At 39.9% G+C, this 26,541-nt stretch overlaps 1 protein-coding gene across 1 annotated transcript; it reads right to left on the minus strand.

The window, feature by feature from the left end:
- Positions 1 to 26,541, minus strand: vps37d (VPS37D subunit of ESCRT-I). Its single transcript, XM_083530704.1, has 4 exons — positions 26,207 to 26,541; positions 13,207 to 13,378; positions 5,404 to 5,486; positions 1 to 1,656 (listed from the first exon to the last, which is right to left on the minus strand). The coding sequence occupies exons 1-4, from the start codon at positions 26,327 to 26,329 to the stop codon at positions 1,156 to 1,158; spliced, it is 879 nt and encodes a 292-aa protein (XP_083386830.1). The 5' UTR covers positions 26,330 to 26,541; the 3' UTR covers positions 1 to 1,155.

Here is a 26,541-nt window from a genome sequence, read left to right on the forward strand (position 1 = left end):
TTTATATTAGAAAAATGTTTTTTTTTTTTTTTTTTTTTTTTTTACATATACATGAATTGAAAATAGTCCATTGGAATTTGGAATGAAATGTGCCAGGAATTTAATTATTAGTCACAGCAAACAAGCAGAATTCATGAGGTGACGCAAGGCGCTCCATTTCCAACAGGATTTCCATAAATAAATAGATTCTGCCATCTTTGATATGACTTCCAGTTGGAATAATGTGGGAGCGCTCACGTTCGGGTTTTTATTTTTGTGGCTTGCCCCAATTTATTTGGAAAGCTGTAATCAGTTTTGGTTAATGAAGCTGTCTGTATCTCCTGAAACACACCCATACTTCTGACAGCAACGTTCATCAGCAAAAAAACACATTCTGTGAAGTCTTTCGATGGACACTCACACACTGAATTAATAAATAGATGAAAAAAATATGTAATACTGAATTTCCATTGTAAATCCCTCAACTTCTACGAAAACAGCTGACACTAATGTGTACCATTCCTTTTTTATATGGCAATGTAAATTTAATGTGAGTTTAAAAGTCCAGTCTTGTACCATTAAATACAAGCTTTTAGAGTAACACTCGACCACTATAAAAAAAAGAACCAAACTTTCCATTAATGCTTTTACCCGATTAATAGTTTTGTACCCTTTTTTTTCCAACAAACTACAAAGGATCTTAAATGAACTGTGGAAGCACTGCAATATTGGTTTATAATAAACAAAATAATAGAACTTTATTGATCATAATCACCATAACAAGGCAATATCATTAGCCTGGCATTTCTCTGAAACATCATTGGCATCAAACGAAAGTCCTTCCAGTCAGATATCAGTGTCGTAACGTTTCTCTCTCTTCCGAACAAAAAATAAAAATACAAATAAAAATAAAGCAGCAGCCATATCCCGACAAATGGGACAGGAAGAAAACTAAACGACACAAACAGGCTACATTGACAGGGACACCCTGGAGTTGTGTACATCCACTGCCTGGTTCACAACATAGACAAGACATTTTATGGCTTTCCAATCATCTTCTTGCGGATGAAAGCGACCTTGGTGTGTGTGTGTGTGTGACCAATGAAAATGTTTACAATAACTCAAAGTTCTCTGAGCAGATAGAATCAGGCGTTACCGATGCACAGTGTTTGGACGTTATCGATATGGAGGTTCATGCTGATGTGGACTGGGCCTATAGAGCTGCTGTAACCGCACTGGTCTGATCGGCCAGCCTGGTAACTGTCCTATTACTCTGAGGCCTACAGGTTGCCCAGGACCCAAATGAGGGCCACCGTGCCCTGAAGCCTGCCGCTGTCCCGTGCACGAGTCCAGGGGAGACAAGCTAGAGGCAGGAGCTGAGGGCGTAGACAGGGGAACCAGGATGGCCGGCGTGAGGCCGTAACGCACCTGGAAGACTCGCGCCGACCCGTGGGAGGTAATGCCATTTGGCCGGAGATCCTTTGACCCCTCATCCTTTTTCTTCTCCTCTTCCTCCTCCTCCTCTGAGCGCCTGACCTGCTTCATTTCAGCCCGCTTGAGTTCCTGAATCTTCTCAACCTGTGCTCGGCGGACGTGATATGTCTTCCTGAAGCTTTGGAAGGAGTCCAGGAAGCCCTCCAGCGAGACCTGGCCCTCCATGAATCTCTTCAGTAGCTCCTATGGAGGTCAAACAAACAACGATGAGATCAGGAAGTCAGACAGCATTCTTTGGCTAGTTTTGTTCGAGACGTTGCTTTCAGGTTATTTTCAGCACAATAACTCTAGTGTATTAAAAAAAAAAAAGGAATTCACTCAGATATTCAGAGGAAACAGATTTGTCGCTCGTGTGCTTGCTTCCTGTTTATCACACTTCAAGAGTTCCTGTATTAGACTCAGTACACAGTACACACAAGCCAGTAGAGTGATCAGGACATGTGATTCATTTAACCTGATATGATTCTGTTCTAGAGAGCAGGTGGTAGGCCCTTATCCAGCCCAGTATGGGGTAATTAAATTATTGATGATAGCTGTGTCTTCTAGCTGCCTCACCCTTCCCTGATTTCCAGCCTGGTAAACACAATAAAGTCAGTGTCGAGGCATCGCTCATAGTGAGCCATAAATCAGTGGCTTTTGCCATCTGCTCAGATAAAGAGTCTCATTCATTTGGTGCTTGTTTGATCCAAACCAGCCATTCGATAAGGCCATTAGGGCCGTATCTAAAACCGGAAAGTAACATTACCATTTACATGAGGAAAGTTATTCCTATAGAGCTGCTTTCGGACCTCCTGTTTAAATGATGCACTTTTTTTATTTGGCTGATGTTTCTTGAATAGAGGCATCTCAGACAGTGTTTATCAACAGCATCTAGACTGTTATGTGCTATCATCCACTATTTACATTTAAGCATCCACTGTTAACATTTAAACTTAAGCAATTGGTTTTAAACACTAAAAATGCATGGATAGTAGGAAATATGAACTGAATACATCTAGTCAGAGTCGAGTAATTACCACATTAATCCCAATGTCGCTGCTTATAAAACAAAATCCAGCACACAATGAATGCTTCTTTTTCATGTGTACATCCCAAGATCCTCCCAGCGTATCGTACCGCATATACATACGTCCATATACGCCTCTACGTTTGCCTGCCGCACGAAATGTAAAATGTTTTTACAATTTTGTCGTATCGCTATCGTCATCGTAATTCGAGCCATCGTAAATCAGGGTCTACCTGTAGCTATTTTATCCCACTTTGTCGAATTAACAAAAATAATGACAACAGATTATCTGCAATGAACTCAATGCTGTTTCTCACCCGATCTAAACTCAAACACTGAATCACAAAGTCTGGATCTGAATACTGAGCGATCAGTAACTGATTTTAATAACAAATCCTTGCCTAAGGACATGTAGCTCCACTCATAAAATAAAAAAAAAAAATCATTCAAATATTTGATTACAATATGAATATTTGCTATGTCATCAATAGAATTCACTTATGCATATATACCGCATGACTCCGTGTATCTGTTTTATAAAACGAGCATGTCGCAGCTGTCTGCTCCAACAGGAAAATCGATGGCTCTAATCCAGCAGGTAAATGGATAGGCCACTGAGACGTTTGCCTCCAACAAAAAATACGCTGCCCGCTCGTACCTGGCTGACAGCAACGCCAAGCACAAGGTGACTATCCATTTAGCCCGGCCATCGATCAGAGCAGAGCAGCTTAATGACTCGGAGTCTCAGGGCTGTCAGTCAGGCCTTGACAGTGGGCTAAAAAGCAGGATGTTTACTTATGGCCCTTTGATCGATCGTGTGCACGGAGCAGCCCGAGACGTGACTGTAAAAGTTGCATCTGCATATACTGAAGTCATTCTGCTCAACGGTTCTCTGCGGTTTGTGTTACTTTCACACGATCATGACCGATTTAAGTGATGCTTTAATGCTTTGTTAACTCAATGAGTTTCCTGTAATTTGTTCGCCGCCGCACCAGCAGGACGACAGCAGGGGTCATTTTCGTGCAGCTCAGCAAACGTGTGCATATCATCCTGTCCATGACTCAGTTATAGCGAATGTAATAGCATCAGGTTTATGGTAATGGGATATCCAACATTATCGCTGGACTGCTTTATTGTGATTATATGGAGGATTCCTAATGCGAGGATATTAAATATGAAATATAGTGTGGATTTTTGGAAAGTCAAACAGAATGAAAAAAAAAAAAACTAAAACCTGACGCATTCCCTATCGAATGTGAGTGTGTGCTCGTTACATTACAAGAATACAAGAATACCACAGTGAAGAAACAGCGGCAGCTAGAAATGGATAAAAATAGCATGTTTGATTTTGTAGCTACACGTCGCATTTGCGGCAGGCCACAAACCGCCGAGCCGAACCTGGCTCGCTCATTAGGGATCTAAAGGTATGTCTGGATTTCTCTAAAGCTACTTCTTGGCAGTGTCTATTGTTGAAGATGCTCTTCACAAACATTGAAACTGAAATGCACCTGAGTTTATTATTTAATTGGGACTGGTTCATGGTATGTCTACTGAAAATAAATACACAGCCATGTAAACTGATTCTGCAACCATCTCAGTAGTTGTTAAATCTATTAATGGTCAACTAGCTAGCCTTCTCCATATTAAATATATACATATATATTTTTTTATAGTTTTAGTCGACTAGCTAGCCTTCTCCATATTACACACACACACACACATATAAAATTTTAATTTTATTTTGTTATAGTTTTAGTCAACTAGCTAGCCTTCTCCATATTACATATATATATATATATATATATATATATATATATATATATATATATATATATATATATATATTACTAATGTTACTTTAACGTTATCTGTTGCAGTTATCAGTGCTGTAGATCATCAATAATTCAGCTAAATGAATTAGGCTTTAAAGTAGTCCAGTGGTTTTACTATAACATGTAGGTAGTATTACTGTATTAAGTGTTTGACATCTGAACGGATTTACACAAAAAATTGTGCAAAATTTTTAGCATTTAGTGCTGTAGCATGTAGGATGAGGTGCAGCACAAAATATGATTTCACATGCCAGAAGACGTTTAAAACTATGCAAGGCAAACATACTGCAGTTTAAAAGTTGCCCAATCTTGGAAAAACCACTGAGCTACTGTATTTACAGAGCAAATTGTCGGTTGGAGTGTCAGCTTTCATGGAACGGTCTGCTCAGTCACCGCACCTAAATTCTATTGAACTTCTCTGGGATGAACTGGATCGCAAGAAAGAAATCTCCTAGTGACGAACACCTTCTGTGAGTTTTACAAGAGGCACGGATGAATTTCAGCCGAATGTTTGGAAAAACAAACTGTCTGAATGCCAAGAAAGCTGTTATTCATGCTGAGGGAGAATTTTTTTATAAAAATAATGTGTAATATCTGTACAAAAATAATGTGTAATATCTGTACACTTATATAAAACCTAAGACTAGGTGTTTCTCAAATTTCACAGGCACTGTGCAGTATGAAGATAACGGAGTGAAAAATGGAGTGAAGAAATAAGAGTTTTTTATGAAGTGTGAAATTCTTTTGGATGCAAAAGAAGAACAAAATGAATGTTTAACGTGTCACACTTCTGCTCGATTTGAGGAATATTGCTGTAAATGTTCACCATTGGCAGTACGTGCTCTTGAACAAGGTGAAACAAGCGTGAAGCCCAATGGACAACAGCCATTGGTTACGCTTGGAAATGGAAACAATTTCACATATATCGTCGCACATAATGTTTTTTTTTTTTTTCTGAAAATCTCAGCCTGTCTTTCTGGGTCACCCTGAAAGCCTTAAACAATTTTCTGAACAAAATCAATTCTCCCCTTATGTTTTCTACTTCTTCAGGGTTTACATTGACCACTGAAGTAGTCAAGAAGTCCAGATTACCTCAGATTGCTCCTCGGCATGTGCGACTTCCTCCTGTAGGAGGTTCTGAGCCGTCTGTGGGCTGCGCTTCTGCATGTAGGTCTCTGAAAGAGGACAAAAACATTTCATCTCTCATTACCACTGCAAGATCAATTTAAATTCAGCTCTGACAAACCCATTCGGTCATATTGTTTTTGGTTGCTATGAGAGGAATACCACTAAAAGCGTGAACACAAAGGACAGGGGGGAAGACCAAACATTTATTTTAAACCAGACCTGATGGTTAGCCTAACTGTGTACATGTGTATAGCTGTGTGCTTGTGCTGTTTGCTATAGGAGAGTGTCTTTGTAGGGGACAGAGAAAGCAATCACTTTCTGTTAGCTCATCTCTGCTAATAAGTACATGGCTGAGGGGGTGCACATGGGGGAGGGGCCAGTCCCATAGAGAGTGTTCTCATGAGGTTACTATAGCGACCAGCCATTTTAACATGCGATAACGTCCAAGTCCTCTGAGGGGGATGAGCAACGACAGTATGCGCTAGTAACTAAGGAGGGCGAGCGCAGGTCAGCACCATGACACCAACTGGCCTCCATTATGTTCCCTAATTTAAGCCAACTTGTTCAAAATGGAGTTTGGTCAGCAGTAATTTTACGGGTAATTTCACTCTTTTCTGGAGCTCCTGTGATTTTATTTCAGTTCGGATCGGCAGATCTATCCGTCTCCCCCCGAGAAAATTCCATTTCGAAATATACAACGACTCGAGGGTGGGCTGATCATTTTACCCTCGTGTGGATTTGCGTCTGAGATTTTACAAGCAGATGTTGGCTCTTTTTTTGGGAAACATTTTTTTCTTGTCTGCTGCTACATGCTGTAGGCTAGTCAGTCGTCTTTGTGGACATATACTTATGGCAATCAAGAAAATGATGTAGCTTAGGAACAGTCTCCTGTTAGAACCTGTGTCAATTCAAAGCCACCCCGGATACAGGAATTTTTCCTCACAAAAGAAAACATTTTGTCAACAGAGTAACCCTAAGACAATAACGCCTTCCAAATGGACTAATGTCTCATTCTCTGATTTAGAAAAAAGACTCTTTAATGCTGCAAAATGTGGAAATGAACACAAAAGCACAGCAGGCTTGGAGATATTTAAACATCGTGCGACATTTAAAGACATGATTCTGCATTAGAAGAAAACTAATTTGGCTTGCTGGATTGTATTTTTTGATAATGCTCTCATCTTTCCCCTGCCTGTATGTGCTCTGTGTACACAACCCAGCTTTACACAGTGTTTCTGTCCCCTGATTTCGCTGCCACAACAAATCGCACAATATAGTTGTCAGGAATAAGGCTCACATTGGACGCATATGTAGAGTTGGTTATAACAAACAGCAAAAAATCCAAGGACAAATCTTCTATAGTAACAGAAAAAGACTGAACAGGGCAAAAACAAGATAAAACAAGAAAAACACAAAAGTAATCAATAAACATGAATCTTGAAAGGATAAAATGTGCAGAGATACGATGGTAAGACCGCACAAAATAAACGAATAGGAAGGGCGTCATTGGAAATGGGGGTGTTGTGACTTCGGCCTGAGGTATTAATAACATGACTGGTCATGTGGTGGACTTTGAAGATCATTAAAATGCTGGAAAATTGCATGTGATGCATTAAAGTCTGGGAACTATAGTGCGTGATGGAAACGTGTGCTCACCATTGGCTGATTTACTGCCTTTGCAATCAACAAAGTACTTGCAAGTCAAGAAAAAAAACTAGGAGGATGGTCGAGGATGCCATAAAACTCAAGGGCCGGCTACAAATCTAAAAGAGGCAATGGCAAAACAAATTTTAACATGCTAATGAAAAGAAAAATTTTCATTGTTTTGGAAGAATGTTTCTGTTTTATGGAAACCCATTATCTGCTCCAGCCCAGATTGCAACGTTTGATGACGTAAGAAGAACTTTGTTTAGTCGCAAGCTAAGAAGATCTAGTATAATCATATAATCTGACAGTCTGTTGTAGAATTCAGCCTGAGATTTTATTGAGATCATCTCATACAGTGAGACAAGTCATAATCGTAAAAAAAAAAAAAAAAGAAAAAAGCATTGAATATTATTTCACGAATCGCCTGGGAGTGTTCCCAGCTTGCATGACCCATAAAGGAATTATGAATGAATGGCTTGGCACTTGCTTGACCTCACTAGCCAGATGTTAGAGTTGTAATGGAAGGTGACAAGCAAAGCGAAACATTCACTTGGGGAGCAGCTGTAGGTGACCTACATTCCTACGGAGAACTTGCATAGTGGGCCCCTCGGGCTCCGGCACTTCACATGAACAGAGGGTGTGTTGGGGGTGGGTACTTTTTGAGCCAATAAAACCTAAAGACCTGTGGGAACTGAGACCCACAGTACAAGCCTGTCACAATGGGGTCAAGAACGGATCCTTTGAAATTCTTAAAAAATAAACAAAATGAAGCAGCTGAGATAAAAAAATACAATCAATCAAAACAGTCTCAACATGTTCATTAAAAACACATAAATGATTGCCACAAAGTTGGTCAGGATAAGAGTAAGAACCTATAGAAGTGAAAAGTTTGCTGGAATGCTATGGAATGATTGGGACTAATGAGATTATAGGGGGGTCTGGAGGCATAAGAGGCTTCTGGAGGACAAAATTATAGGTTCCATGCTCTATTTGTAGCAAATACATGGTTCTTATGGTGTGCAAAAACAAAGCCTTCAATAGGAGTCTGAGAAGAAGGAAAAACCACCGGTGAAAACCACCATGAAGGATTCTTTTCCTTTTTATTTATAATTCTCTATTAGTTAGCCACTCTCTGAAAGCATCTTTTCTCTGAGTTTTCATACTCTGCGACTTTATACTAACCACATCATTTACAATATTTACAGTTATATGCTCCCAAAGGGTTAGGTCGTTGTTTGAAAGCAGCTTGAGTTCCAGTAAGCACTAAATTAGCCCTTGAAAAGAATGATCAATCTAAATAGGCAGTGGAGTCTGATTGTATCTGACTGCAGGCCTTCATTTTAACTAAACGCGGACACACCTAATGGCTGCGATTTAAAGTAAAATTAGCTGCTTGACTAGGATGGAAATCTGAAATCCGAAACAGTATTCTTTGAGATTAATAATGGACCACAAATTTTGTGTTTGATTTTGTGTATGCAGAAAAAAAATGGTTCGCTCTCTTCCTTTGCACACACATACACATAGACACGCACTCAACCCCACATAAATATACACACTTCCTGTCAAAACACCAGAGCAGTGGGTGTCCTCTTGTGGTTTTTGAAGATAAATACCACCAACTGTTTTGCTCACAAAAGAGGGATGGGGTGATTTTAGGCACCAGTTTGGACACTTATATGAGCTTGATTGGCCCAAACCCCTTGCTCATGATCTTGCTTTCGCTCGCTTCCTGATGAGGGCTTTGAGCCGACATCTGTAGCTGGGCAATTTCTCTAGTTCACCCTCATGAGAGCTTTACAGGAGCAGACTGAGGGGAGGCAAAGCACTCAAGGGCTCTCATACAGTGGTTGTTTGGGGTCAATTTTGCGAATGTTTCCTCTTATCCAAACACATAAATACATGCAAGCTCATGAATGAACACGGAAAAAGAAAAAAGCCCTGAGGGGATGAGGGGACTTACGGAGATATGCCTACTGGTTGCTACACTTTGTAATATATGTATTATCATTTACTAATAATTTATATACAAGTCTCATGTTAGCATGTTATCAGACTGGACAACAAAAGAAATGTCTCACCTGAAGACTTGCACTTGGTTAATGTTTTACATAATACACTTATGAACCCGACTATAGATTTAAGAACATTTGGTCTGACTTCACACAAAAAATAATAGCATAAATGTTAGCTAACTTGTTGGTAACTTCTGGTACGATTAGCTTGGTTAATGGGTGCACACAATATCTTCGCTAGCTTGATAGTGCTTTAGTATCACTAACAAATATTTAGCCAGGATACTTAATTCACATAGCTACAGCGAAGCTTAAAATCCGAGTAACTAGCTAATGTTGCTAAATAAGTACACCCATTCTGTGTGCTTGACCTCATGTAAACCTGTAACCTTTGCTGCTAGGAATGATGAAATAATAGAATGTGTATTATTCCAGAGACCTGTGCAGTTGTGGAGATTTTCAAGGGATGAATTTCAAACATGTGAGAGATGCCGCATTATCCTACTGAGAGAATAAGCCAATGCGTGGGGTAGCTCAATAGCCCTAATCCAACTTTGATATCCACCTCTTCTAATTTAAAATACGGAGAGGCAAAAAGCGGGGTATTTAAATCCCGTTAAATATAAAATCTGGGTCTGATTATGAGTTTGTGGCAAGAAGATAGCAAACATTTATCCCTGCACTCTGCAATGTAACGTTAATATACAGCCTTCCATTCCTCTGGCTTTGTCTGCAATATTATAATGTATGGTAAGCTAGCAAGAAAGTAGACTGACGTTAACTGTAATGTAATAGCCATTGTAACATCTGTTTGATGCCGGATGAACAATATACTCTAACAGGTTTTGTATTCCACCTTGGGCACTGTTCTGTGTTTTTGATTTTTCATTCTATTTTCTGTAATGAATACCAGCACAGATCACTAGCTATCAAATGACAAATTTTAGTGAATATTAAGGCTTTTTATTGTAAATAAAATATTTTAATGTTTTACTTTATATTTGACAGCTTTTCTGAAGCCTAGCGTTACCCCGGGATTAGGATTTACACCAAAAATTGGGCTAATTTTTAAATATGGTTGTAGGTCTGCAGGTTGAATGCTTTTGGGTTAGTTTGAGAACAATCACCAAGAGGTTGCTTTATAGCAAACAAATTAAAAAGGGCTAATTATTTTCCACAAACACAAGGAAATGAAAGTGCAGAAATCGTATACACCACGTCTTTCTGTTGTAAGATATATTTCAACATTTGAAAGAAGGAATAGGGGATTATAGAGTGGGATGCTGGATTCTTAGAAAGTACGCCCCATGATGCCTTGTTTCTCATGTGTACACTGAAAATAATTTTTCTGGCTTGTTTCAGGTCTTTTCAGGTTAGAATCGTTTCCTGAGACCCAGCAAGCTTGAGGGATTTACAAAGCCGTATTTGAATGTAAAAGATGTATAATACCCAACCATGTAGGAAGTTCAATAGGACAATAATGTGTGCATGACTTCCATATTTTAAAGTCATGGTCAATTGAGAACATCTGTACCCAGTTATTAATGCCAACATCATCCAGCTTTTGTTTTAAATAGCATTACATTCCCCAGTAAGGTTATTCCAAGGTTTTATTCTAAGTATTATAATCCCTCAGACACTAAAACGTTGAAACCTCTATCCAGGCTACAGATTGATATATTAGATTTACTGGAGCTATTAAAGAGAATTTCATGCAGGATGATTTACATCTCCACCTTGTCCAAAAGGCCCCTTTACTTATTTTTACTTCACTTTATTTTACATGCTCTAGAGAGGAATGAAGACTTGTCTGTCTATGAGCTGTCTTGCTTAAATGGTCAAAAAACAGGTTTCCCCAAGTTCCACAGCAGCAGGCCAAGCTGCTATGTAACATTACGAAACTATGACAACTACCTCTATTTTACGAGCAGAACAAATAGTTTAAAGCATACCAAAGCTGTCACTCTCCAGAGACAAATGTAGGCCAAGAATGTGCTATTGAAAACATCTGGCGGAGAAGCAGCAGAACAATGTTGTTGGGAGTTTTTTTGCGAAAGTTTATCTGTATGCTGGTGAAAGAGTCAGTGACTGTACTATTACTGAAGAAAATCCCTGTAAAACACATCGAACAGACAGTTCAGACTCTGAAGCCTGAGACTGAACTAGTCTTCTAAGCTGTAATTCCCTCACAACATCACTGATGTCTGATCCTGATTATGCAAAGATGGATGAGCTAGAAGACTTTTCCCTTAGTCATGCAGAGAAATCTAGTCATTTTCACCCCGTACTATCTCTCGTTCTGTCACGCTTTTCCTGTAGCCGTGGCAGAATGAGAATCAGATGTTCAGAGTTGGAGGAAGGATCTCTCTCCCACCCATCCTGCCCCAGGCTGCAGCTGGAGAAGCGGCTTCGCGTGTGCAACATGGTGACAGGAAGGTGAACATTCCACCCTTCTTCCATCACTGGCCAGCTGCTCCGAAGGGGAACGAAAGGAACAGAGGAAGACAGTGTTGACAGAACAGCACTTCTTGAGCTAAGAAGATGGCGATGGTGATATGGATGAGTGCACAGTGACTCGCTATTCCTGTACAATAGCGAACAAGTCCTGCACAGTCAAGACCTTTGAGAATCTTGCAAATCTTGCAAGGGGCTTGTTCTTTTGAACAGCACTGGAGGTAGTGGTCATAACAAAGGCCCTTTCAAATAGATCTGCCTTGCCATTTGCGTCTGTAGAATGGCAGGGCAGGGTCTGGGAAAATGTCAACAAATAATTCATATTTGCTTTGTTGAGCTGAGAGCTGGAATGTAGACTCCCCTCCTCAAATGGAGATGGAGAGGGTATTTAAGGAAGGAGGGTGAGAGGGGTTTAAGGATTGTGGTGGGCTGTTGCCGAGGTAGCTCTCTGGGGCTTCTTTATCCTTAATAAGAATTAATGTAGCCAGTGGGAAAATGAGTGCGTCCAGCAGCCTTAAATCATTCATAGACTGTGAGTGTAAACAGACCAAGCAGACGTTAGATAGGAAGGGTGAGACAGACTGAAAGAGAGGGAGCGGGAGATCTTCCTCTGAGGTCTCTGCAGGGCCGTTCTAATTACAGCCTTTTGTTTCCCAGCAAACACCAGTGCAGGCAAGCAGGGGCAGTCATCCTGTCCAAACACAATGTCCAGACCATTGCGGTTTAAACTCGCTCACTGTTCCGGTGGGTTCTGTTTCGTTTAAGTTGGCCCTTGTACTTTGCAATCGGGGTCACCTCGTTCACAATTTACCATCACATGCGCTATTGTTTTTATAAAATCTCCACAAGCTTAAACTTTTATTTACTGATAATAGCCAATTGGTCTTTACAATCCAGAGAACAATAACGGGGTGTGAGAACTAGACAAGTGAGGAGGAATATTATTATAATATTTATTTTATTCTGGTTGAAACGATTGAGAAAAAAAAAAACAAATGCAAACTGCTCCCTTGATATCATGTGGCTCGGTTTGGGCAATGAAACCTGAACACTTTAAGTAGGCCTGCTCTGGTTAACAGTGGTTATTCCTGGCCCCTGTTGAAAAGAGGTGTGGAAGCCAGGTGGGGACCTGATGACCTCCGCTCACCCTTCGGGACCAAGTTACACTGTTCCACCCTGGACGGGGGGGGGGGGGGGGGGTTTACAGTGGGGGGTCTAAAGAGTGGGCAGTTTTAGTGCTAAAGGATGTGTGGATGATCAATTCAGGAAGAGGTCACAATGCCAGCAAGCGTCGCACAAACTAGGTGGCACCAGACCGATAGGTCATGTTATTATGGAACAAGTTCAACTGGCAACCATTAAATGCCACTCGCAAGAGCAGGTGCTGAGAGTGTCTGAAAGCTATTCTTAACAACGGCTTTGTCAAATAATAAAAATAATGATCTGCTCATGTCAACTAACCGTGAAAATGTGTGCCGATCACATCTTCCACAGACAAATACACCATCGCTAGTGAGGGCCAGTGAACAATTAGGTCATGCTTTCAATTGTTGTTAAAATTCACCTTGAGTTTATGAGTTACTAGAACAACACAACGGTTCTGGACTTAAATCCTTCGCATCAACTTACATACTAGACGCGATTTACTCACCAAGTCGGCTTTGTTTCTCCCTGTAGGAAGCCGCCAGCTTTGCGAGCTCCTCGTACTTAGCACCCAACTGAAGTTTCCCATTCTGGAGCCGGGGTCGGAATGCAAGGCTTTCTTCTGCGAGACTTCTATTAGTCACTAGTAAGGTTTCCCTCTCCACCTGCAGCTCTTGAACCTGAACACAAATTCCAGGTTAAACCAAAAAGCCTATGAACAACATGCCATTTTATCTTGTTACATTTTTGTCACGGGGTTGAAACAAAGCATCATAAATTTTTGAGACTAAACTTTAAGAAGCATTAAAAACAAAAAGAGGAAACACTACAAACTGAAAAGAAGACAAGGAAAGGAAATAAGTGTTGGTGCCTATTTGAACGACCATCACATAAATATATCATTAAAATGACTCCTAAAGAATCATCTGATATCAATATTTATCCTGTTTCTAATTTATCTCTGATCCACACCTGTACACACATCCAAAGATTTTTTTATTGTCCATCTTGCTACAGTTCCTCACATGTGCACACGAGGCAGTATTCTAGGTCAGACCCCAGCAGAGAGGAAACGCTAGCAAATAGAGCTAGCGTATAAGCAGTGTGGAAATCGAACCGATAGACGCAGAGTCACGAATGGGTCATGGGGAGAAAGTTCAACCTATTCATGGAAAAGAAAGCTTAAAAATAAGTAGACAAGTGTTCATGTGACTGCAGACCACCCATGAGCCTGTACAAGCCAGAGGCCTTTTTTCATACCAGTGTGGCTATCCACCTTGCTGGGTATTGGGCTTGAATTCCAGGTCAAGGCTACAGCCCTGCTCGTGTTTCATAGGGCCAGAGCGAATGCTTTAAAGGGTTTGGCATGGAACCATATAGCTGTAAACTTTAAGTTATAAACCTAGCACTAGCCTCAGTTGAAAGCCTTGGTTTTGCTTAATTCATTTTTCAGGCATTTTGATTTATTTTTATCTGAAGCTTTAACTCGTGGAACTCGATGTTCCTCGTACGAGCAAGTCAAACGGCTGTGAGGGATCGTCAAAAAATGGGCGAAGCCTCCTAGATACCTCATTCAAAAACAAAAAGAACTTACTGCTGTTTCTGCGAATGAATGATTTCCAGATGAAAGACAATTTGGAATATTTAACTCACACATGAAGAGCCTCGGCCCGAAGCTGTGGTGGAGACACTATTTAATGAACAACCGCCACAGTCTGCCATGACTCGCACGCTGTAGACCTAATTATGAAACTCCTGCTTGTGCATGATGGGTTGCTTAACAGTTCAGTACATCATTTGTTAACTCTGCTCTCCGTGACACTGAGCAAGACCACTCGCTTGAGCTCTGTGAGGAATAAAAGAGACAAATCCAAACCTCCAAACCAACGTCCTAATGGAAAGCATTCGTGAAGAAATCTCGAAAAACCACATTCTCTACACTGAGCGTAATTGTCCGTGCCATGAGTATGAGGTATGGGTCGTCCTGGAATTTTGTGGAATTTGTGTTTCTTTCCTCTGGTTTTTGCCAAAAATATTAAGATGATCCAGTGGCCTTAACTACTAGTTTCATATGCGTCAATATCGTAGGGCCGTACTGTACTCAGCAAAGCACATAAGAGTTTAATCTTCAGTTTGCTGGATGGATATGAAAATATTGCCCGTATTCTTATTCTTCAGTGTAACTTCAAACAATGTTCTTCTATCCCCACTAGATCCATTTCCATCTCAGGATGCATTTTGCTAAAAGCAAACTGAAAGAGCCAAGAAGATGGTTTGGGTGCGAGTCATATTTGAGCTGACCTTAAAGAGTATTACTGAAGATTAGATAAAAAAAAAAAATCTCGCTTTTTTCCAGGGGTTATGTAAGGTTCCCTTTTTCTTTTTGTAACAACAGCTTTTTAATCGTAGCATGGGGACATTTATATATTCCCTGCCTCGTAGCGCCCACAGTGCAATTCATCGCCGTGGCTAATTATAATTAATATTCTACGTTTTACTTCACACAACAGCAAATGTTTTTTGGTTTTTTTTCCCACACGGACTCTGTAAAACTTCAGAGCACTTAGGTAATCATTTTCTAATTAATGCAAATGCATGGCTTGAAATCAAACGCAGACACGGAATTACGCGGTGTTTTTCTCGGTCGCCGGGTGTTAACTGATTGAAAATTAAATGTTCGATTACAGCATAACAAATGCTGCCTTTAGGAGAAAACCCACTGAGTGGAAATTACGGGTGCGAGATTGAGCTTGTGTGTCTGAAACAAGCTTTTTAAAGGCAAAAAGATTACGGCGGTGAAACCTATAATGCATCCCACTTTGTTTGCTTACAACTGACAAACGGAAAAAAAAACACGAATCCTTTGAGTCACCTTAGACAAAATAATCCGACAGATTGCATGTTTTGTTTTGGCTGGCGTCGCCGAAACAAAGAATGTTTTCAAATGTTTTTTTAGCAAATTGCTGTTGAATGCTCAAAGCTCTTCATTCATTGTCTGCAGGGATCTGGCTGAAAGATGATGATTGTGAACAGCATTCTGTGACAAGACAGTTCTACTTTGGATGGAGTCTCCAATAACAGTGCAAGGAGAAACTGCACCTTTTCTGACGTAGGAAAGTCTTCAAGACTGAGGACTTTCTGTTAACAAGACATTGGTCACAGTGTAACCAATCAGGCATAACATTATTACATTAAAACATTATGAGCGGTGAAGTGAATAACGCTGATGATCTCTTCATCATGGCACCTGTTAGCGGGGGAATATATGAGGCAGCAAGTAAAAATTTTCTCCTCAAAGTTGACATGTTGGAAGCAGGAAAAATAGTTGAGCGTAAGGAAAGCCAAATCGCAATGACTAAACGACTGGGTCGGAGCATCTCCAAAACTGCAGCTCTTGTGGGGGTGTTCCTGGCCTACAGTGGTCAGAATTTAACAAAAGTGGTCCAAGGAAGTTAATGCTGTTAATGCTCGTGGTCTTAATTTTATGCCTGATCAGTGGCCATAAAGTTATGCCTAGTCGGAGTATCTATAAATGGACAAAAAGTACGATCCTTCATTCTTTAGTAGATAAACAAATTGTTAAACTGGCAAACTGGTGTGATCTAAAAAGAATAAAACACCTCCAACTAGGGGTGTGCGATATTGGCAAAGAAAATGATATCTCGATATTTCTTTGGATTTTATCGATAAGGATCATTAGATGATATTTTGCAAAGATAATATTATTCTTCACAGTTCACAGCAGTGACAGAGATGAATATTTTCCAAAAAAGTTTAAATTGATTCTAACCTTTTAATGGCCATTTTTTACCTGTGCATCGACTTTTGAGTCAAATTTTTAACATTTAATCAGTCAATTGAAATAAAAAGACAATTTGGCTCATACCAAGCAAATGAAATCAGTATTTTATAGTATTATAATATAAAATTAATGTATTAATATATTCAAATATATTTTGTAGTGATCTTGATTATCTATATGTACACACCCCAATTTTGTAATAACTCTAAACGCATTTTAATACTGAATTGTACTGAATGTATGCGTGCACCCTGTAGGTGTGTTTTGTTGGGGTTTCAGGCTATTTTAAATAATGTCAAATTCGCATAACGTGGAAACAACAATTACGATATTATGATAGATGATATATATCTATCCTACACCCCTACTTCCGACCATGATGTTATAAATACGTGCGTATGCATCATGCCTGTTGGCATCACACCACCCCGTCGTTTAGTATTGTCCTTTAAAAGCGTGTTACAACAGGTGTCATACCATACCTGGCCTGTTCAACTTTAGCGTGAGAAAAAAAATGCGTGCAATTCTGTATGCAAGCTCATCATGAGCCGTTATTATTTTCAATATCTTCGGTTGAAAAGGCTGAAAAGACTTGCTCCCATGGAACCCCTTTCGGATTCCCCATCAATTTTAGAAACATTCGTACTCTACACTCTAGTGCTAAATAGCGGTATGTGCACGATGAGGATCAGCCAAAAAGATCTCAAGATCTCTTTCAGACAATTGAGATGACAAAATGACAAATGGATTGGCTAATAAATCTGTTTCCAGGGGGAGGAAAATAAAAACGTTAGCTTTTGATGAGGTCGAGCTACAGTATTGTGTGCTGTAAATCTGATCCGCTTAGAACGATTCTATGTGGCCGATATCACAGCACGTCCATTATGACTGCGGAGAAATCATTATTCACGCCAAATACTTAAGGTAATGAAAGCAGATCGTACACTTTCATAGTTTCCACTGCATTCTAGTAGATTTAGTTGTTAGTGTAAGTGCATGTTTTTCTTTATTCTTCTTTTTTAAAATTGTGGTTAATATTACTGTGGCTGCGACTTTTTCCTTTATTTTCTTTTACATGTGCTGCCTAAAATAAAACTATCCATCACTTGAAGCCTAGCACTTATGGCTCTAACACGAAACTAATGAATATTCATTGGTTTAGTAAAAGAGAGCATGCTTTCGTAAGCTTGATTGTGTATGGTATAGCAGATGATGCATTCAGGTTTTAATTACGTCTCATACCGGACTAATGAATATTCAGGATTTTATTTTTTTTGTCAAAAATGATGAAAAGTTTCAAGCGTTGAGTCCAAAGCCTTTGAATTCATCCCAGACTCGCTTGGTAATTGGTGCCATTTCCAGATGAACGTAATTAATTCTGCTTCAGATACTTTTCAAAGGTATTCACCGGTTTCAACTGTTTTTTTATTTGTGCAAAGGCAAAATTATTTTTACCTACCAGACAGGAATTATTTGCTGAATTTGTCTGAAATATAAATCTGAATAAGTCATGATTGGTAAAGGATGTGGTTTTACATGGCCATGCCATTACCAGGAGAGAAAAAAAACTTGCATACCCTCTGCAAACGGTGTTACTAGCACTTAAACATCTTCCGTTCGTTTGCTACCTTCTATGGCGCTCTTCCTGAGTGTTCAATACGTTCACCTGATGACTTTGCACCATGTGTTATAACTCATCCAGGGTCCATAACCGTATAAGCGTCATCCGTTTTTCTGCTTTGAATTTTTTGCTATTTCTCAGCCCGTTCGAAGCCAATCTTAGAAGACAAGATTGCCGAGTCAACCGCGGCTGGATTTTGGAGCCTCTGGAATCCCGAGCATTTGGCCCCGAACTATTAGACATAATTGGCTTAGATTTAACATTGGGTTTATTTCTTTCACTGCTTCCTCTCTTGCTGTGACTGTGACAATCCCAGCAAAGCAAAGCACAGAATGCAGTCTGAACAACTCCTAGTGTTTCCCCTAAACAGGAATCAACATGAAGTATCCATTTCCTTTAGCACATGCCATGATTCCTGTTTATTCACTTAATGGATACAAAGTCTCCATGAGCCTTGTGGTATAAATTGATATAGTGTCCAGTAAAACTGTTTACCATGGAAGATTGGTCAAAATATTTATTACTGCGTGCCCTGTTTATTATTTAATGACTCATTTGGTTAAAAATTCTCTTAGTAAACCTTCACCAGCTGTGAGAAAAATGCAGTTGCATCCTTCAAACACTGCAAAGCCGGGCTATTTGGGTGTTACAGCAAGCTACATAGACCAAACAGTCTGGAAACACACTTTGAAGTCATGCTCTTGGGTGGCAGTCGGATAAGAAAGTCGACGTCCTTTTGCGATGGATGGTGGTGTGAGAGGTTTTTTTGGGGGGTTTTTTGTTTTATTGTGTCTTTAGATTCAAATGTCACACCTTAAAGTGTTTTATATGCGTTCAGTCTGATGTGCTTGACTTCAGGAACAAACCGACTTGACAAATCAGACAGCAACTGAGCAATGGCTTGAAGCATTCAAGCCAGTCTTTGTATTAAAATCCAGTTTTCCTGATTTCCATGGATTAAATTCGGCTGAGCCAGTAGTAAAGCAATCACACGTACGTAAATGGTGTAAACAAGACAGACCTACTTTAGATAACTGGATATATGTGACAATAGAGATGTACATAATGGAAAAGATGACTTTTGTTGTTAATTCAAAGAAGGATGTGTTTCTGAGAAAATGGAGAAAAAAGGTTGAATATGTAGCAGAAAAAGCCCTGATTATGTTGCCATAAGTAAATAGAATTACTACACATTACGGTAGTGTAAATTGCTTTGTTTTGCTAAATTATGTACTGTAATGTGTTCAATTATTAACAAATTACAGTACACTACCCCGTACTGATCACCATTCTTTAAGACTCCTGGGCAGGCTAGGCCATGTCTCGACTTCTGATATTTTCAAGTTCTGATGACTCATCGTAAGTCGGGATTACCTATATATATATTTTCTATTATATATATTATAGCTCTTTCGACAGTATTGTTGAGTCAACTGTATGCTGAGTTATTTTTAGAGGACAGTTAATCTATACTGCAATACAAGCTGCACATTGACTCTTAAATATATATTAATTTTTTTTTTCATTTCATGTAGTACTGTCTGTTGAGAACATATAATAAAAAAAGTATATATATATATATATATATATATATATATATATATATATATATATATATATATATATATATATATATATATATAAATACACACAATGGTTCGACTTACAATTTTTCCGGTCTCGATGGTGATAGCAATACGAAAAAATGTTATTTTATATATAAATCAGCATGAAGCAGAAAACGCTTTTACAGTCGTGGCACCATCTTCGACTTACGGATATTTTTGACTTACAATCGTGTCACAGACTACCTATATATAGATATAAAATAAATAAAACAAAAGAAACCGTCTCTAACTGGCTACTTTTCTAGTAAACCTGTCATACAGGTAACAGATCCATAGGCTATTGTCCCAGAGTCTCCTTATAAAAAATTTTACAATAAAGGAAATCTCCACCCTTTAATACATTGTACTTTCAATGAAACATTTTTACTGTAAATATGATTGTACAGAAGGCAGCCAGGAAATTATCAGGTTTTCCATGTTAGCTTCTAAGAAAACGAAGAACAAGGGCTTATTTACTCTTGCACTTTTGGCTTGCAGTCATATTAATAAAAAATCTAATGTTGTCATTGAGACATCAATTCAAAGTTCCAGGAAATGCAGCTACATGACACGGGGTTATGAGAGAGACTTGGGTCAGTTAGTTATCAAACTACAAAATAACCAGTGTGATGACGTCGATGGAGGGCTTGGAATAAAATTAGAAAATGATCTATTGGATCAGAGGTGAAAGAGCTGGACAGATAAAAGTGCCGAAGCACTTCCGGATCGGTCTCTATACGTAGAACCTAGATTACTATCGGCGGGTGAACCGGTATCATGGCTAATGTTTCCAGACAAATCGAATAAAAGGAAATCAACGCAAGAATTTCTTAACAAAATACAAGTCACCATTAACAATGAATCTGTAAGGTATTTAGGGTGCATTTGTCCTTCAAGGATACCGAACCCCTTCCACCTCCCGCCCCCTGTTTTGAATTTAGACTACATTTTGTCGTTCTGCAACATTTGTGTAACACTTTCATCATCAGCCCAAGCACCAGAGGCAGCTGGTTACCATTGTCGCCTGGCAATGAGGTTTGTAGATAAAACAGAAAAAAGCTCTGCGTTCTGCTCCCTGGCAAACCTTTTTATGTTTTACTGTCAAAATGCCACAAAGACAGCATGGACGACAATGGCACCCATCGAGTTTTTTGGAAGATGTGAGCTGTGAGAGAACAGAAACGTTTTAAAGAAGACAGCTTTGACAGCTATATTGGTCAATTTACTTACCATTTTAGGATAACGTTTATCTGCACTTTTATTTTAAATAATAATTTAAATTTTCCTGTGATTGACCAGACTGCCATTTGGGTCAAATGGTAACTTTTGCAACAGTTGAACAAAATATAGGTCATAAGTATCTGATTAGTCCAGACTGTTTTCATAAAGCAGTCTACTCAAATAAAATCCTACTGTTTTAATACTGTACCACAGTTTACAAGAACCAGACTGCAGAACATAGTTTTCAAGTTTCCAGTTTTGCTTCCTTTTTTATTTCAAGGGCTTCTGTTGTTAGTCAGTTTCCTTGGTCCGAACTGGTGGGCTTTCTAATGTTTTCGATCTGGTCTTTTTTGTTTCATGGTGAACAAATTTAGGCCAAAAGATAAATGATGGCGCTTGTGAAAAGGCTTGTGCAAGGCAGGTAGAATCTTATCATATCAATATGGCAATCGACCTGCTCTAGGAGTTGCTCAGAAGCAACTTAAGACGTCTTCCTGCAAATAGTTTCTTGCTGACTTTGTTCTCAAGGTTGATAGCTGTACACCAGGCTTCAATTCAAACAGCCCAAAGCATCCTAAACAAGCTTTCACACCAGTCAAAACAAACTCATCTTGAAGGTCAACGAGATCGGTGAATACTGAGAAGACTACGGAAGGTGCTTTGATAGGAAAATGTAAAATCTGCAAAACAGATTATATTTTCAATATCAGCAAGACTTTCATTTCTCTTTTATATCACAAGAATCAACTCCCTTTTTTTATTTCTCTCATTTTTGAGTTATTAGGCAATTCAAATGTGACTGGCCATTTTGTAGAGAAACCGAAAAACCCGTCCATCCTGAAGAAGTTGAAGAAATACCATAGATTTTACAGCTTTTTCTCTGAATGGCACTAGAGACTCCTTCCACAGCAAATCAATGCATATTCAGGCTCATGCAACAAATAAACCAATGATGTGCATTACAGCTGCTATTACTATTCAATCTGCAACTTTTTAACCAATCAGACTACAAAATATTACATCGTTGTACTATAAAGCATTAAAAGTGATCACTTCTTCGCTCGTCTGAATCCATTCATCGGTTAAATTTACAGGCTTTAACCCCCGACGAGACCTATAATAACTAAAAAAATTAAATAAATAAAATAAAAATGCCGCTTGATTTTCGGCAGCAGAGTCTTTTTCAATGAACCTGGTGTCTGCACTACCTGGAGACAAACCTGCGGTACAATTCATCAACACAATTTGGTGCAGACGCAGCAAACCCTACTTTATTACAACCGTAAACGTCTGGTCGAGGAAACGAACGTCTGTGTGTTTATGCGGTCTGCAAATGAAATGTCACTTTCAAGGGGTTTGAGAAGGAAATGGCACATTAAACACAAGCAATATTTGTAAAATGTCAGCTTTGCCATGACTAGCTGACCTTAGAGCAGCTAAGGAGCACATTTTAAAGTCATGCATAGACCGAACTGCTTAGTGTATTTAGCTTCAACAGCCAGACTTCAGTTTTCTATTCAAAGATATGAACTATAATACATTAGGGTAAGTTTTATACATTATATGAATATGTTTGTGGACACCTGACCTTAAGATTAAAACATGTTATAAAAACTTCCACTCTTCTGGGAAGATGTTCCACTAGATTTGTGGAGACAAGGGTGTTAGTAAAGTCATGTACTGTTGTAAGTGATGTGAGGAGGCCTGGGGTGCTGTCAGCATTCCAAGTCATCCCAAAGGTGTCCAATACTGTTGAAGCTCTATAACAGGAAACCTTTTTACTCCAACCTATCCAAACCTTCATACAGCTGGGTTTGTGCACAGGGGCATTGTCATGCTGGAACAGGTTTGGGTCTCTTAGTTCAAGCGAAGGTAACATTTCATGCTAACGTACCTAAAGGCATCTGTGTGCCTCCAGATTTGTGCTACAAGTTTGGGGAAGAACCACCAATAGCTTCAGGTACTTGTGTCCTCATAGTATCTCATTCAATTGAAATATTGCTAGTAAAACTAGCTTGATAGCAGCACCTGATTTAACTAGCATCTCAGATCGATCTACGAGCTCCAGAAAGCTCTAGATAAACACTTTCTAACACAATTTGAAATCGTTGTAAGCCTTATAAAAACTTTCTTTCGGCTTCTCCCGTTAGGGGTCGCCACAGCGGATCCTCCGCACGTTTGATTTGGCACATGTTTTTACGCTGGATGCCCTTCCTAACGCAACCCTCCCCAATTTATCCGGGCTTGGGACCGGCACTGAGAGTGGCTGGGGATGGTTCCCTGACCGGGGAACGAACCCGGGTCGCAGCAGTGAGAGTGCTGCGTCTTAACCACTAGACCACCAGGTAAGCCTTATGATCAGTAAAAAAAACCCTGAAAAACTGTACCTCTAATAGCACACACCGAGTGTGTCATGATATAGCGTACAATCAATGAACCAAAAGCGTCTTAAATATAAATCCAAAAATGTGAACCGGGTAAAATGAGGTCTATCGAGGGTTACAGAAAGATAAATAATCGCAAACTCGGCAATACCGTGATTGCGATCTATTATGTATGACACATTTTTGCACTGTAGACATAAATGTTACCACACACCAAAAAATAAAAAATCTGTCACTTCAGCTGTTGCCTGTGCAGTGGAAATGCAGAATGTCCTACGTTAGACAAAACAGAAGGCAACTCCTTCTTCCTATATATTCTTATAAGAGCAGCAAGAACGGCGTCCATGTCGGTTGGCAATGCGCACCACAAGCACTTGAAATCACGCCAAACGTATAAATTACAAGTCGAAGTCGTAAACGGGACTTTTTACGAGGAGCACATGGACAAAGCGCCGTGCGGGTCGTCGGGGGCCGAATTCCTCGGGACTCTGTTAAGATTCTAACATGTGCGCTTTATTTGCTTCGTGAGCAAACGAGAAAACAGGCTCTCATTCAACTCGGCTACTCGAAGCAGACAGGAGCTTTGCATGCTCTAACAATGTTTCAGGACAACAATGCCAGGTAATGTTCAAGGTAAAGTAAAACCCGCTCAGGCAAAGACCCCCGCCTCAGCAGGCTCTGAGCAGGGTTGCCCTTGGAGACCTTCGGAGAATTTAGGCATCGCGTCGCGACTCGGCTCCCGCATCATGCATCACTCTCCCACAATGAAGCTCGAGCGCCAAAGCCGAGGTCACGTGACCCACCCTGGCCTCCTCCCACTGGACCTTCAGCAGTGCAGTCAGTGAACATTCACATGCAGAAAACGCAGCTTTCGAAAGATCCTTCACAAAGCTTTGAATATGCTGCGAAATGATTTAGTGTTTTGGAGACCGCCAATGAAAGACTGCACGCTCTTCGTTTTGAATTATAGGCCATTGATGGTTTGCGGAAATTACGGCCACAACTGCGGGTTCTGAGCTCCTCTCTGACGATTATTATGCTATTAATAAAATACATGCAGCGCTATGGTTACGATCAGTTCCAGGATCCTTCGAGTCAGAGAGCATCTCTGAGATATAAATCAAGGGAGCGGTAGCTTAGTGGTTAAGGTGCTGGGCTACTGATCGGAAGGTTGGAGGTTGCCACTCTTGGGTCCTTAAACAAGGCTCTAAACGCTCTGTGCTCCAGAGGGGCTGTATCATGATTGACCCTGTGCCCTGACCCCAAGGTTCTGAACAAGCTGGGATATGCAAAGAAAACGATTTCACTGTGCTGTAAATAAAGGCTATTCTTCTAGTTGGGGTGACAACTGGGAAGTCAAGGTTCCATTTATTAGGGATAATGCAAATGAGTAGACCAAATAGTGCTGGGAACAGCTTTAGGTCAGGAAACAACATCATTTGGATAGTGTAGATTTGTTCAAGTTATCGTTAAAGATTGCTATGTGCTAGTCTTATTTACGATACGTTTAAAATGACCATCTGTTTATTGTTTACAATCTGTGGAACCCAGAAAAAAGACAGATTTCTTCTTTTTTTCCTACCTTGTTTTAAAGACATTTTCCTGTCAGTGTCACCACAGGTATTGGTTCTTAATAAGGCTAAACAACTGAAATCCTAGAACGATCACCATACACGTGTTGCAAGATATTTGAACAAAAACATTTTGAAAGTATATGTACCAGATGCAGGTGTTTTTTTTAACCTGGATTAACTTTTTTATGCATTTCTACATTCCAATACACAATTTTAACAATTGCGTATCGTTCGTTTTTGATAAATCATCCCATTTCTCTACAATTTCGAGCAGCCCTACTTCTTCTGCAGGCTGTAAAATAACGCTGACCTCGTGTCTACTGTAAGTGGCTACAGTGTAGTGTCATGTAAAGTGTTGATTTCGTTTACAAAAAATATCGAATTGAACTCATTGGATGGTTGTGTGTCCGACTAAGCTGTAGGTACTCCAAGAACTAGCACCACTTGTAACCACTTAAAAATAATTTCTTTCTTCACATGTTATACAGTTATACAGGAGCACAGAGAGTTAAGGGCCTTGCTCAAGGGCCCAAGAGTCAACGCTTAGCTACACTATCAGCGGACATAAAATGAAAGCGATACCATGAGAACACAAAGAGGACATGATAAGGACATGATGAGGACATGATGAGATGTGCAGCTCCATCCGTTTGTCAAACACCAACTTCAGCGCACAATCAATCCGGGAACAAACTCGAAACACTTCCACATTAGGATCTGGGAATTCAATGGTTGTGACGTCAGAACATTCTGACGTAATAAAACCGATGTCAATCAGAGCAGATGTTTGTTGGGGGGGGGGGGGGGTTGGAACTGCATTGGAAAATCTGCGTCTTCGAGCGGTATTAGGGATGCCAACCACGCCGCAGAGAGAGAGAGAGAGAGAGAGAGAGAGAGAGAGAGAGAGAGAGAGAGAGAGAGAGAGAGAGAGAGACACGTCGTAAATCCGACCACTTGGTGAGTCGGGAAGAATGCGGGTTTTGGACGCCGGTAGCGCAAAATCTGCCTGTCAAACATCTGGATGGTCATGAAAAAAAAGAAAGAAAGAAAGAAAGAAAGAAAGAAAGAAAGAAAGAAAGAAAGAAATATTAAGATTAAGAAATTAATAAAAGCATGAATGAAAATGACCGATAAATAGATAGATATAGAGGAGGGAAAGAAAGAAAGAAAGAAAGAAAGAAAGAAAGAAAGAAAGAAAGAAAGAAAGAAAGAAAGAAAGAAAAAAAGAAAGAAAGAAAGAAAGAAAGAAAGCAAAGGCGCGCGCACCAGTGCAGCGCTCACGCCGTAGGATCATCTCACCTTCTCGCTGAGGCGTACGATCTTGTCCATTTTCCCTTCATCTTGAAGGAGCTCCCGTAGTTCACTAGTGTTCAGGACCCTGTACCCATCCGGGCAAGAGTTCACTTCCCTCTTTTGGGACATTGTAGCCCCCGTTTAGAAAAAAAAAAAGAAAGAAAAAGGGGGAGAAAAAAAAAAGAATTAGACGTCTCTGGTCGGCATTTCGCTCGTGCAATGCGCAGAGTGTAACCGAGCTGCGCTGCAGGAGCACAGTGCACGGAGAACCGAGCGGAGAGCAGGCGGAGGAGGTCTCATCGGTATGAAGGCACACCACTGTTTAGAGACAATGCAATAGG

The sequence above is a fragment of the Silurus aristotelis genome (genome assembly GCF_946808225.1).
Source record: "Silurus aristotelis genome assembly, chromosome: 26".
Lineage (NCBI taxonomy): Eukaryota > Metazoa > Chordata > Actinopteri > Siluriformes > Siluridae > Silurus > Silurus aristotelis.